Genomic DNA, 13958 nt, shown 5'->3' with positions numbered 1-13958 from the left:
CTGTGGCTGAGCGGTTTTAGGTGCTTCAGTCTGTAACCGCGCTGCTGCTACGGTCGCAAGTTCGAATCCTGCCTCTGGCATGGATGTGTGTGATGACCTTAGGTTAGTTAGGTTTACGTAGTTCTTCAGTTTAGGGTACTGATGACCCCAGGTGTTAAGTCCCATAGTGCTTAGAGCCATTGAACCATTTTGAGAGTATTTGTGAAAATGTCATAACGAAAGGGGAAATTGAAAAATTGGAATACAAAAACCCGAAAGTGATGGATTTATTTTTAATAAATGTCTTGTTCCCAGTACTATGACACATGATTCGTACAGACATACTTCTGAACTTTTTTTATTCATTTTCTATTTTATTTATTTATTTATTTTTGTTTGTTTGGAAAAATAAACTGGAAATTTGTAACTTTTTGTGAAATTCAGAATTATATTTTGAAAAGATGAGTAGTCACAGGATGTTAACTGTCTTGAGAAATGATAAAGTGGAAGGAATACTAACTGTCAGCTATGACATTAATGCTTGAAATTCTTAAACTGTCAAAATTTTTTTTTCTTAGATCTGAAAGAATCTGATTTTTTTGATTATTTTGAAATTATTTTCTCCAGCACCCCCATCCTAAATGTTCTAAAAATTTCATGGTATGTTAGTTGGTCATTGTACTTAGGCAGTGTACAATCAGAGTGGGCAATACTTGGTGTACAAAATGTTAGAAAATTTTTAGTTAGACCTAGCTCTACTCTCAAGGCCAAAAAATCATAGACACTGAAATATTTCAATTGATTGCTGATTTTAAGTAAATGTCATGCAAACTTTGTATTTCTGACTCAAAATAATTACTTTATATATTATAAGTGAGCGGGGAAAACAATTCATAATTTTGTTCGAAAGTATTTCATAACAATAATGAGATATAGAATATTTATACCTATTTTTCTTTTTTATAATATTATTCACAAATTATTATGGTGTTCTGTCATGATTTTACTTCTTCATGACTGTCCGTCAATTAAAAATTGCTTGCAATGTAACAGTTAACACTGCATTGTTGAAGAGAGTTCATTTGTTTTTTTCCATCTGCTTCTCATTGACCTTGTATAGGTCAACCGAATTTGCACAAGAACAAGGATGTTCCAACAAGAGCAGTTCTTCGAAAATGATAATGGCTCATTGATCTTTTGATGACCATTTGAAAGCATTGCCAGGACCATGAAGTGTCGTAAAGGAGAGGGTTATATCTCGCAGCTCATAAGAGAGACTTATCTATCCCACCCACCACTGATTATCTCACACATAATAAATGAAGTGGCTCACTACAAAGTCTTATAATGCATACTGTGGTCTCTGCATTTCACACACAGTAAGGCTGCATTTCATGGAGACTTGTTCTTGCAATGTATGTCCCACTCAGGGATGCAACCCAGTAGTGACCTGATTGAATTCCTACCACAGGCTTCGTAGCAGACCACTCTTCTCTCTTTTGTAAACAGAATTCCCTTAATGTGCTTTCATTTAGAATTAAGAGTTTCATGTTTGTTACTAATATTGAGATGGTGTGTACAAATCCAGCAGCATCTCTTATAGCATCAACAGCTTCATGCTGGAGATTAAATCTTGTTGTAAGATGTTTTCAGAGATCTCATGCACCATCCCATGCACTTTTTCCATGACCTGTAGCTGCAAATATCCATTTTTTTGTTGTCTTAATTCCTGTACTACAGTGTTAACTAAGCTCATAAAGCTGAAAGTGATTTTTTCGCTGCAGTGTTTCTTTAAATGGAGTCGTAATGACAAAGACATGGGCCAAGGTGCACTTGGCCTAAAGCTCTTGGATTTATAACCAGTTTATGCCTAAGAAGAATATGTCATATCACTACGAGATCGTGTGCGTGTATATGAAAAAGAATTCATGGAGTAACTATCCAATTTAGAAACACCTTGTTCTGGAGTGAAGAGAGGGGAGAAAAAACTGAAGTGAAAGTAGTTAGTTAAATATATGAATCTTGGTATAGAACTTTTTTTTTTTTTTTTTTTTTTTTTTTTTTTTTTTTTTTTTTTTTTTTTTTTGAAAAAGTGTGGACTGGTCACTGTTGCCTTTGTGGATAACAATCAGATTATAAACTTGAAGTGTCAGTCCTCTTCCAACAACTACAAATAGCACAGTGTTTTGGAGTCCACATTAAATTGTATGTCCCCCTCTAACTGGCTGGGAGAGTCAATTAGTAAGTCGGAGGAAGGCAGTGTAACACCACTTTAAATAGGACTATACCCAGTAAAATACTGTAGCACTCAAGCCAATCCTTGGGTTAAGGGCAATTTTACCTTTACCCTGTGAAAAAAATACTTAATATGACTGTAAATACTGTATTTCCCAAGATGGATCAGGGTGATGTTTCACAAGAGCTGTTGAAATACGTGTATTTTGTAAATAACTCTTTAAAAAAAGTAGAGAACAAAAAGTATAACTAATAAACCAAAAGTACTGGAGACCTGGCAGATGTTTAGTGTTAAAGTTCCCTCTTAGTGTGTTGAAATTTAATTGGCACGCGCACACTTATTGGCTTTCTTTTAACTTACAAATTGAAGATAAAAACACGAAATTTAAATTACTTTTCCCACTTAGAATTTCTTTTACCTAATTTGGAAAGTCTCAGAACGCTATTTTCTCCGTCATATCATCATATACTAATGTTGTAGTTATGAAAAGTATGTTCTCTGCGCCAGCTATCTGTATTATGTGAATATTTACTACTAAAACTGTAAAAAATTATATTTTTACAAGTTTTAATGAATTATTTACTCGAAAAACCCCACCCAAAAACTTTTGAGAATTACACAAAATATTGTTGGTTAGTATGTTAGTAGTCAGTGCACACACTGTGGGCAATATTTTTCTGTGTAAAGCGTTAAAATTGTTTTCAACATTTTGCATATTTTGCAACACTGAATTTCTAATTTAAAATGCACATGTTGGCAACACTGTTTCCAGTGCTCTTTTGTTTATAACAAACGAGTGAGAACTTGCACATAAACCATTCTGCATCGAGTTTTCTGTTTGGTGTGAATTTTACAAGAAGGTGGCATTTAAGAAAACTGAAAAACACTTAACAGTTGTTGGAAATTCAGATATTGCAGAAATATCTTGGTGCTCAAGTGGTGGTGTTTGGTTTGTTGTGCGGTCATCAGCACCCGAACAAAGCCCCAATTTTTACACAGTCCACTCTAGCCACTGTCATGAATGGTGATGAAATGTTGAGGACAACACAAACACCCAGTCCCCAGGCAGAGAAAATCCCCAACCTAGTCAGGAATCGAACTCCGGACCCCGTGATCCACAAGCAGTAACACTAGCCACTGGACCATGAGCTGCGGACTTGGTACTCGAGTACCAGTATTAGCACCACATCCATTGTACAGGAATTACTACATTCACTACAAGAAGAAATTTAGTGAGAACCCACATGAATGATTGCCATCACCTGAATGTGAAATTGAAGAAGACAGCGCAGATGTTTATATTCCTGGGTGAAAAGCTGCTGATGTGTTGAATGTTAGCATTTCTGTTGTAGCCCCTACTACATCCTCCCTTAAACGAAGAAAGTAGTATATAAAAAGAAAAGTGGGGAGAACTAAAACAAATTTTATATGAGCAACATCTTGAAAACTTTGTGTAGTGTATAATGTAGATGCACTTGACGCAGAGCCTGAAGATATTGATATATTCATGAAATGTCATGTGTGGTTTCAAATACTGCTATCTCAGGAACCACCTATACTGAGAAGGTAAATTTACTGGCAGTAATACCAGGTAACTACTCTAAGCAGCAGATATAGAAATATATACACACTTCCTCACATTATTTGATTTCAAAAGCTTGTAAAATAAAGAATGACAAACGTATTTTGGAATACCCAATTCTTGCTGTGGGTATCTGTTGCAACTGATATGCTTATGGTGCTCTGGAATATTAATTACCTAAGTTATGACAAAGATTGCAGCAGGCAAAGTCCTAACCAGGTTGATGTTATCTTTGTCAGTCAAATGATGAAAAAGTTAAAAAGATAAAAATGTATATGACTAGATCAATAAGAGTAGCATATCTCCTAATGAAAGAGGAGAACCCAAATTTAAAAATTGGCCTCTCAAAATTCTGCTCCTTGCAACCAAAGTGGGTAAAATGCCAGCCAGGAAGTATGCACATGTATTTAGTCCAGTATTTTGAAACTTGTTTGTTTCGTCATAAGCAGTGTCACACGGAAGAAGTACACAGAGATGGACCTCACGCTTTTGTGTACATGTCAAGAACTGTAAATGTTGGTTCCAGGAGTGTGCAATGTGTCCTAGTGCTGAAGTGATGGCTGTTGAAACATTACATCTTCAGGATACTGACAGTGACATAACCTATGCATTTGGGGGGGGGGGGGGGGGGGGGAGTTGGTGAAGGACAGTAGAGCCAGAGAAGTTTGTTATAGAGATTACACACTGGGTCATGAAAGGAATAGCTCACCATCATATCCAGAGGATTCAGAGACAGGCCACAGCAGAAGTAAAATCAACCACATTCTGGAATGTGTCATACTGACACATTAGTTCTTCATTTCGACTTTGCTTGCAACTGGCCTGTTGCTTTGCACAACGAAATTGTAACTTACCACTGGCACACATCACAGTTATCAATATTCACATGTGTTGCTCACTTCCTTGGAGCATCACACTGTTTTCCTGTTGTCAGTGATGATCTCATTCATGACAGTGCACATGCATGCTGTTCTGTAAGCATGACAATTGATGACATAGCATCTATAGCTTACGCATTCCTTAAACGTGTCTATGACTGATGGTGCAGCAGAATTTTTTTCATTTTACAGTAAATGCTGTTTATTTAATCTTGTAATGTAAAACATTCTTAAATTGTGAGCACTATGGTTCTTGCCCCAGACACAAATATCATTGTCATATCTGTGAATGTAGGGAAATGGACCTGTGGACACAAAGAGAAAAGTCTGGTAAATATTGATTTGCTCTTGTTTCTTGTAGCAATACTGTAACCATTAGGGAAAAGTAGAGAAAAGGAAGGTTATGTAGTCATTACACCTCTTAACCAATGTGTGTGTATAATAAAATTAAAATATGAATCATGCATAACCAGTTCTGCTTTACTTAATTGATAGTGATATTGGTCTACATGCTTTTGAAAAACATTTTCATTCCAGGAGTTCAGCATTTGTTTTGTTACTGGTGGAAGAGTGGAATCTACCAATGCCAGGGTCAGTACAAAGACTCATTTACTATGATCTTTTAATTTTAATTGATTAATAATTATTATACATGTTCACGTTTGAATGTTTGTTTAATCTATCTACATCTACTCTATCGGAAATTAACTACTCATTGTGCTTTTGTATCTTGGATTGATGCTACGTTATTTATCATTTATATAAATAGATGTGTGATTAACCACCCCCCCCCCCCCCCCAAACTGCCACTCACAAAGTATTTGAGGAACTGGCATTGGGCTGACATATATCTAACTACAAAAATTTATCCACAGTGAAGCCAGGAAAAATATCACATTTGTTTTGCAACTGTGCAGGAAATTTAACTTCTAGCACAAGAGAGAAATGCTTTATATACACTTGCAGTTGTCTGCTCCATATAACTCCAAAGTAGTTATTTGGAATTTTATTCATTTTAACACTCTATACATTATTGGAATTCCTCTCTTCATTGTTGGACCATTTTCAAAAACAACTCTGCATTCCTTCGCAGTTTCCTCGATGAAAACTGTTCATAGTTACGTTGTGCTTACTTATCTCTGCATTTGCTGCTTATCAAAGTATTTACGCCTTACACTGATAAAAGGACTCAGGTGTGTTTATACAGTGATATGACTTTTTATGTGTAGACAGATGGCCAAGAGACATATTGCCCCAATTATTACAATATTTGCAAACAGTATTTTAGTTATAATCTAATTTTCACTCTTTTAATTTTGACTAAGGATTTATTATACCTCTAAACATCAGAAGAGGAGATTGATCATGGAAACTAATAACTTGTTAATTAACCAGAGTTCTTTATATCGGCGAAGAAAAGAGAAGTCTCCTGATAGTAGAAGTTATACTAACTATAACACTTCAGTAGAAAATAATCAAGTGACACTGTCTGATTTTGTGAACAAGGTTTGTTTGGATTCTTCTGAAAAGGATATAGATAAACGTGTCCAGAAACATGGGGAAAGGTATTAATGAAATGTTTTCACTTTTTCATTCAAATTTATAAAGGTGTTTGATTTTTGAATAATCTGACTATATGTCTTCATGAATCAAACTGTCAGTTGTCATGCTGTATTATACAGTTATGCCAGTGTTTTAATCAGTTGGTTTCCAGGATTGGAAATGAGGGATTTTCAACCGTTGTGCTGCCCAAATGATTTTTTTTATGATTTGAAACTTCAACACTTAAAAATCTGTTTGTTAAATCTGGGAATAAGGATCTAGTTGTCATAATTATGACTACAATTCTTTTTCTGATCAAGTTTGTTTTTTAATCCATTATTAAACTTGATATTACAGTGTCAGCATGCCTCTTGAAAATATGTTCTGCTCCCGCTGTGGGGAGGGATTTGAACCCCACGAAAAGATAGTGAACTCACATGGACAACTTTGGCATCCACAGTGTTTTGTGTAAGTTACATGTTGTTTTATGGTTGAATAAGACATTATCTTATAGATATTTACATCCATGTTTAGTGGAATATGTAGTGTGTAACAAGAAGGGCTTGTGGCATGTGGAGAGTTCATTTATGACAAAAATTTGGCACTTTACCTACCTTTCATCCTTCCCATATCTGCTACTTCCGTTGCTGTTACAGGAGCTATGACAATTATACAAGACCATATATCAAGCAAAGATGTCATATAATTCAATAAAATTCACATGTTTTACCAGCATTCTTTGATGAAGCCTTGTTTATATTGTGATAAGCAGTAAGCTTTCGGAATTGTATGCATTGACAAAATTCCAGATTTTATTTAATGTGAAATATTATTCAGGATGTGACTATTTATGTAATTTTTTTTTTTTAATTGCTAAGCTGCTGCTGTTAAGTAATATGAACTTTCGTGAGATGAAGACATAATTTACATGGTCATAAAAAACATGTTCACACTGTCAAATATGAGTGATGGAGTGGCAGAATGGGCTTATAATTGACTCGCACAACAGTTTAATGCACGCTTGTACTCACATTAGAGAAATTTGCAATTAAGCATTCTTTTCAATATCAGCAGCTTCATCCAACCTGTCTCTTTAGTTTTATTTGTGGATAAAGATGTAAGTTTATTTGCCTGTATTTCCATTTAATTTCTTAGTAATTTAATTGTGTAGATGAAAAATCTACTCACCAAGTGGCGGCAGAACACACATATAAAAGAAGGTTATAATTAGGCAACGTTTTGGAGCCAATGGCCCCTTCTTCAGACAGAAGGGTTGAAGGGGAAGGAAGAGGGGTGAAGAGAAAGGACTGGAGAGATCTAGGAAAAAGGGGTAGATTTGGGAAAGTCACCAAGAATCGTGCGTCAGGAGAGGCTTACCAGACAGGATGAAAAGAAAAGACTGATTGTTGGGGACTGCATCGGATGAGATTTGCAAACCTGAGAGCTTAAAGGTGGAAGACAGGGTAATATGTAAGATAGAGATTACTCCATAAACATCATGCATGAGTTAGTAAGAGTGAAAAGCTAAGTGCACTGTATGTGACAGAGGTGGGAGGGGTTTGGTGAATAATAGACAGGTAAGACAAAGATGCAGAAAACTAATACAGAGTGAAGAAATGGTGAGACGGAAGAAACTACCATAAAATAAAGCCAGTTGGGTGGTGAGAACCAAGGACATGTTGTAATGCTAGAATGCTAGTTCCCACACGCAGAGTTCTGAAAAACATTTCGACCCTTATGTGATGGTCCCCTCTTGAGTTTGACCACCATATTTCAAAATTATTCCGAAGAGCAAGCCAATTGGCGAAGGGCGCCTTACTTGGTGCGTTGTGTTCTTCGTACATTGAGACCTTTAGCCAGCTTATTTGTCCTTGCATTGCAGTCCCACTCGCTCACCATCTCTTGGATGAGGATACATTTCTGAGTGCAATCTCCGCCACGCACTCTGCAGTGTTGCTTTCTGCGTTGACGACAACTATGGACCACTTGCCGCCTAATATCCAGCAAGGTAGCCAGTCTATTGTGGTGAGGCCGCTATGTATCCTGTTGGTTGTAGCCCCCTGACAACACAGAGATCGCTCTACTGATGCCTGCGCTGTTAACTCCCCACATATGCCAAGGAGTAGATGCCTATCTCCCTGGGGATCGGGACTCCTGGCAATGGCCATCCTGCCACGTAGCCCTTGCTGTGTCTGGGTGGCATCCGTAGGGAGGGCCCTTGGTCGGAGTATGTGGCACCAGGGTGGATGACACGCAATGAAGTGTGGCACATCTTCTCTTGCTGATGGACAACCACCAGCAGTCTCTAAGCATTCGAGGGCTCACTTTAATGCAAACATCTATGACCCCAAATCATTCCCCTCCCTGGCTACACTATGGGAGGAACAAAAGGCTATGAATGACAGCGAGACGTATTTGCCCTGGTATCTAGTCTGTACGAAGCTTTGTGTCCATGAAGCCTCAGTTCTTTGTAGAGCATTTAGAGGAAAAGTTTGGGGAGGTGGAGGGCTTGTCAAAACTGCAGTCCAGGTCAGTCTTGATAAAAACTGCATCCTCTGCCAAGTCACGGGGATTACTCGCTTGTAAGAAGCTGGGGGATGTTTCTCTTACTATCACACCCCATAAAAGCTTAAATATGGTCCAGGGCATTATCTTCTACAGGGATCCTCTTTTACAGTCCGATGACGAGCTGCGTGCCAACTTAGAGCAATGAGGTGTCCATTTCATCCGGCGTGTCCACCGGGGTCCGAGGGATAATCAGATTGCCACCAGTGCCTTCATCTTGGCCTTCGAAGGTCACATTACCTGAGAAGATGGTGACGGTCTATCGCTGTGATATTAAGCCATATATCCCTCACCCGATGCGGTGCTTCGAGTGTTGGAAGTTTGGCCATATGTCTTCCCGCTGTGCTTCCAGCCTCATATGTCGTGATTGTGGTCGTCCATCCCATCCCGATACTCCATGTGCCCTACCTCCTAATTGTGTCAGCCGCGGAGAGTACCATCCCCCTTGCTCGCCGGACTGTAAGATTCTACAGAAGGAACGGAAAATAATGGAATGCAAGACCCCGGACCCACTGATCTTCACTGAGGCTAAATGGAAATTTGAACGGCTTCATCCCGTGCGCATGATGTCATCTTATGCTGCCACTGTTCTCACTCCCATTACAGCTCCATCCATCGCACCACATACAGTCAGCTCTCAGAGCCGAAAGACCATACCTGCCTCCTTGATGGTGGGGGGCACTTCTCTCCCTGTTGCTCCCGTACCACCTACCTCGGGAGCAGCACCCCCTCAACCATCGGGGACACCAGTCTCCACTTCTAAGCTGGAGAAGCATAAGTCTTCTTCAAATTTTCTCGCTACGAAGGGATCCCTTGGGTCACTCCCTTCCCAGGTTCCTACCAGTGCCAAACCAGACACCCGTCAGGGCCTGAAGAAGCCCCAGGTAGCTACTCGTAGGGCTTCACAGTCCTCTTCAGTCCCAGAGACTGAATCAAAGAAGCTCTCCCAGCAAGGGCAACTGAAGGAACAGCATGAGAAATTGAAATCAAAGACCCCTAAGACCAAGGAAATGGTGGTGGCACCCACTCCATTGCTACCTACAAGCTCTGCAACCGAGGTCGCGGTGGGGATCTGGCGCCCGCTGAGGACCTATATCTTGCCGGTCCCTCAGACGTGATGGATATCACTCCCGTCGGTACTCAATCGGTGGCAGCAGGTGACCCAATGGTGTAATCTGCCTCCTCGGTCCCTACACGCCTATCTTGACCATGGACAATGTCATCCTCCAGTAGGGAACTGCAGCGTTTTTTCCCACCATCTTGCTGAGCTCCGACAACTTCTCAGCCTTCACCCTTTCCTCTGCATTGCTCTTCAGGAAACTTGGTTTCTGGTGATGCGAACTCCCGCCCTCCGTGGCTATCGGGGTTATTATAAGAACCCGGCTTATGAGAGGGTATGTGGTGGTGTGTGCATCTACACCCTTCACTCTCTTTACAGCAAGTCTGTCCTTCTACAAACACCTATAGAGGCTGTCACTGTTCGGGTGTGAACACCTCAGGCTGCAACTGTCTGCAGTCTCTATCTTCCACGGGATGGCGATGTCCCACAACATTTCCTGGCTGGGCTGATAGACCAATTGCTGCCACCTTTTTTGTTACTGGGCAATTTCAGTGTCCATAATCCTCTGTGGAGTGGATCAGTGGCAAGAGGACAAGGCAGCATCGTTGAGCAAATATTGTCACAGCGCGACCTTTCTCTTTTAAATACTGGTACCTTCACACATTTCAGTGTGGCACATGACATTTACTCAGCCATCGACCTTTCGATCTGCAGCCCTAGCCTATTACCATCTGTCCAATGGAGTGTGCATGATGACTTGTGCGGTAGTGACCACTTTCCGATCTTTCTGTCACTGCCAAAGCATCACTCTTCTGGGCGCCCCTGCAGATGGGCTGTGAATAAGGCTAACTGGGATTTGTTCACCTCCATTGCCACTATTGAGCCTCTTACCAATGATGCCATTGATGTGGTGGTTCACTCTGTCACCACTGGCATCATTACTGCCACAGAATCAGCCATTCCATGTTCTTCTGGATCCCTTTGGCAAAGGACTGTGCCTTGGTGGTCGCCCAAGATCACCGAGGTGATTAAAGATAGCAGGCGGGCACTCCAGCATCACAAAATGGCATCCCTCATTGGAACACCTCATTCGCCAACGTAAGCAGAAGTGCTGGGAAAGGTATGTCTCCACCAATGGCCTCCGTACCCCTCCATCGCAGGTTTGGGCCAAGATCAGGCGACTCTATGACTATCGGACACTCGTCAGCGTACCTGCGGTTCCACTGAATGGAGCAGTCTGTACTGACTCAACACAATTCCAAGCCGCTTAGCAGAGCATTTTGCTCAGAGTTCTGCTTCTGCTAATTACCCACTGGCCTTCCACTCCCTGAAAGAGCAGTTGGAACGTTGGAGCATTTCATTTCACACGCGACATCCTGAATCATACAATGCTCCATTCAGTGAGTGGGAATTCCAAAGTGCCCTAGCCACGTGCCGTGATACGGCTCCCAGGCCAGATCGCATCCACTGTTGAAACCTCGCAAGCACCCACTGGAGGTGGACAGCGAGGCCTTCTCGCTCCGTCTCAGGGTGGGTTCCATAAGGGTTGCCCTGCCGCCGATAATCTGGTGTGCCTGGAGTCTGCCATGCGTACGGCCTTTGCCCACTGTCAGCATCTGGTCGCCATCTTTTTTGACATGCGGAAGGCATACGATACGACATGGCAACATCACATCGTGTCTACACTTCATGGTTGGGGTTTTCGGGGTCCGCTCCAGATTTTCATACAAAATTTTCTGTCGCTTCGTTCCTTGTGCGTGCAAGTTGTGGGCTCCCATAGTTCTCTCCGAGTTCAGGAGAATGGGGTACTGCAAGGATCTGTCGTAAATGTCTACCTCATTTTAATTGCAATTAATGGGCTCGCTGCGGCGGTGGTAACGTCTGTCTCAGTCTTCTTGTATGCTGGCGACTTCCTCCTTGCTTTAGCTCCACTGTCATTGCAGCTGCTGAACGGCAACTGTGGGGCGCTATCCGCAAGGCACAGTCTTGAGCTGTAGCACATGGCTTCCAGTTTTCAGCTGCCAAGACCTGCGTTATGCATTTCTGCCGGCGACGCACTGTTCACCCTTAGCCACGGCTTTATCTTGACGGCGAACCTCTTGCTGTGGTGGAGACGCATCGGTTTTTGGGGTTGGTTTTTGATACACAGTTGACTTGGCCCCCTCATATTCGGCAGCTTAAACAGATGTGCTGGCGGCACCTTAACACTCTCCATTGCTTGCGTCACACCAGCCGGGGTGCCGATTGGTCTACCCTGCTACGACTGTACCAGGCGTTAATTCAGTCCCCTCTAGATTATGAGAGCCTGTCTTACAGTTTGACATCTCCTTCTGCATTGCAATTGCTGGACCACATCCTTCACAGTGGGATCCTACTCGCCACTGAAGCTTTCTGGACAAGCCCTGTCAACAGCATACTTGTGGAGGCAGGTGTCCCTCCGTTGCAGTTCTGGCGCCAATGATTACTGGCTGCTTATGCTACACACGTTTGTAGTTTGCCCGGGCATCCCAATTATCGTCTCCTGTTCCCGCAGTCGGTCGTCCATCTTCCGGAACGGCAGCCCCAGCCAGGGTGTACGATTGCGGTTCACGTCAGAGCTCTTCTCTCTGGGCTTGAGATTTTCCCTCTCCCACGTCTTTTCCAGGCCCCTCTGCACATACCACTTTGGAGTGTGCCCCTCCCATGCCTTCGACTTGATTTGACACAGGGCCCAAAGGACTCAGCCTCTCCTGAGGCCCTCTGCCGCCACTTTCTTTCAATCCTTGCTGCATTTCAAGGCTCTGGTCGCCATCTCTCGCACCCTAGAGTATATCTGCTCCTGCTCATGTGAGACCTTCATTATCTGTAGTGACTCCCTGAGTGTTTTATGAGCTGTCGACCAGTGTTTCCCTCACTCTCGTCTGGTGATGGCTATCCAGGAGTCCCTCCATATTCTTGCGCGTTGCGGCCGCTCTGTGGCCTTTGTGTGAATCTCGGGTCATGTTTGCCTCCCGGGAAATGAACGTGTTGACATGCTGGCCAAACAGGCTGTCGGTGCACCAGCCTTGGAGATTGGCCTTTCGGAGAGTGACCTCAGGTCAGTTTTGCGGCAGAAGGTACTTCGCGTCTGGGGTGAAGAATGGAGCACCCTTCCTTCACCCAATAAACTTCAGGCTATCAGAGAGGCTACGGGTGCATGGTGCTCCTCCTTGCGTGTCTCTCACAAGGACTCTGTTGTTCTCTGCCAGCTGTGCATTGGCCACACCTAGATAACACACAGCTATTTATTGCGCCGCGAGGACGCACCTTTATGTCAGTGCGGGTCAGCTTTGACGGTGGTCCACACCTTGTTGGACTAATCGCCCACAATTTTAGATTGGAGTTTTTGATGCATTTCTTGGTGATTGACTTTTCCTTTTTTGTTTCTATGGTCGGCCAACCACTGTCACACTTGGTGTGATTTTAATTCCTTTTGTCTGGTCTCTGTCTTTCTTGTTCTGTGTTGTATCTTGTCATCTTCATTGTTTGTTCTTATTCTTTGTGGGTGTTTAAAGTTCGTGGAAAAAGGGACCAATGGACCTAGTAGTCTGGTCCCTTCAATCCCACAAACCAACCAACCAACCAACCTGGCAAGTCACATGCTAGCTGTCTGTAAACACTGTTTGGCCTTTTACATTGCCATGACTACCACCAAATTAATAATTAAGATGAATGCGCATAGGCAGAGGCTGTATACTCGTAACATGCAATATTCCATTGCAGACCATGCTCTACAACATGACAATCATGACCTCGGTGCCTGTTTCAGCGCCTGGCGCCATCTGGATTCTTTCCCCAGACACCAGTTTTTCAGAACTCCACAGGTGGGAACTAGCGCTACAACATGTCCTTGCTTCTTGCCTCCCACCTGATCTTAATTTACGTTAATTTCTTCCGTTTCAACATTTCTTCACCGAAACTATTCTTTCCTTCACTCTGTATTATTTTTATACATCTTTCATTTGCTTACCTGTCTATTTTTCATCACCCCCTCCCACCTCTGTTATGTACAAAGCACTTTGCTTTTCATTCTGATTAACTCTTGCACGATGTTTAAGCAGTAATCTGTCTCTCACATATTACCCTGTCTTCCACCTT

The 13958-nt window shown here is 42.2% G+C and overlaps 1 protein-coding gene across 3 annotated transcripts in view; it reads left to right on the top strand.

The window, feature by feature from the left end:
* The window catches only part of LOC126334643 (LIM and senescent cell antigen-like-containing domain protein 1), a 66108-nt gene that overhangs the window by 6675 nt on the left and 45475 nt on the right, over window positions 1-13958 (top strand). For 2 of the 3 annotated variants that reach the window (XM_049997086.1, XM_049997087.1), the window contains exons 2-3: window positions 5213-5266; window positions 6575-6685. In XM_049997086.1, the coding sequence (XP_049853043.1) occupies window positions 5259-5266; window positions 6575-6685 (119 nt within the window). In that variant the 5' untranslated portion in view covers window positions 5213-5258. The remainder of the gene's footprint in view (window positions 1-5212; window positions 5267-6574; window positions 6686-13958) is intronic. The other variant, XM_049997088.1, reaches the window with a different exon arrangement.

Source organism: Schistocerca gregaria, chromosome 2 (assembly GCF_023897955.1).
Source record: "Schistocerca gregaria isolate iqSchGreg1 chromosome 2, iqSchGreg1.2, whole genome shotgun sequence".
In the NCBI taxonomy this organism is placed as follows: domain Eukaryota; kingdom Metazoa; phylum Arthropoda; class Insecta; order Orthoptera; family Acrididae; genus Schistocerca; species Schistocerca gregaria.
Note: the sequence above shows the minus strand (reverse complement) of the source record. Positions and strands in the feature narration are given on the sequence as shown.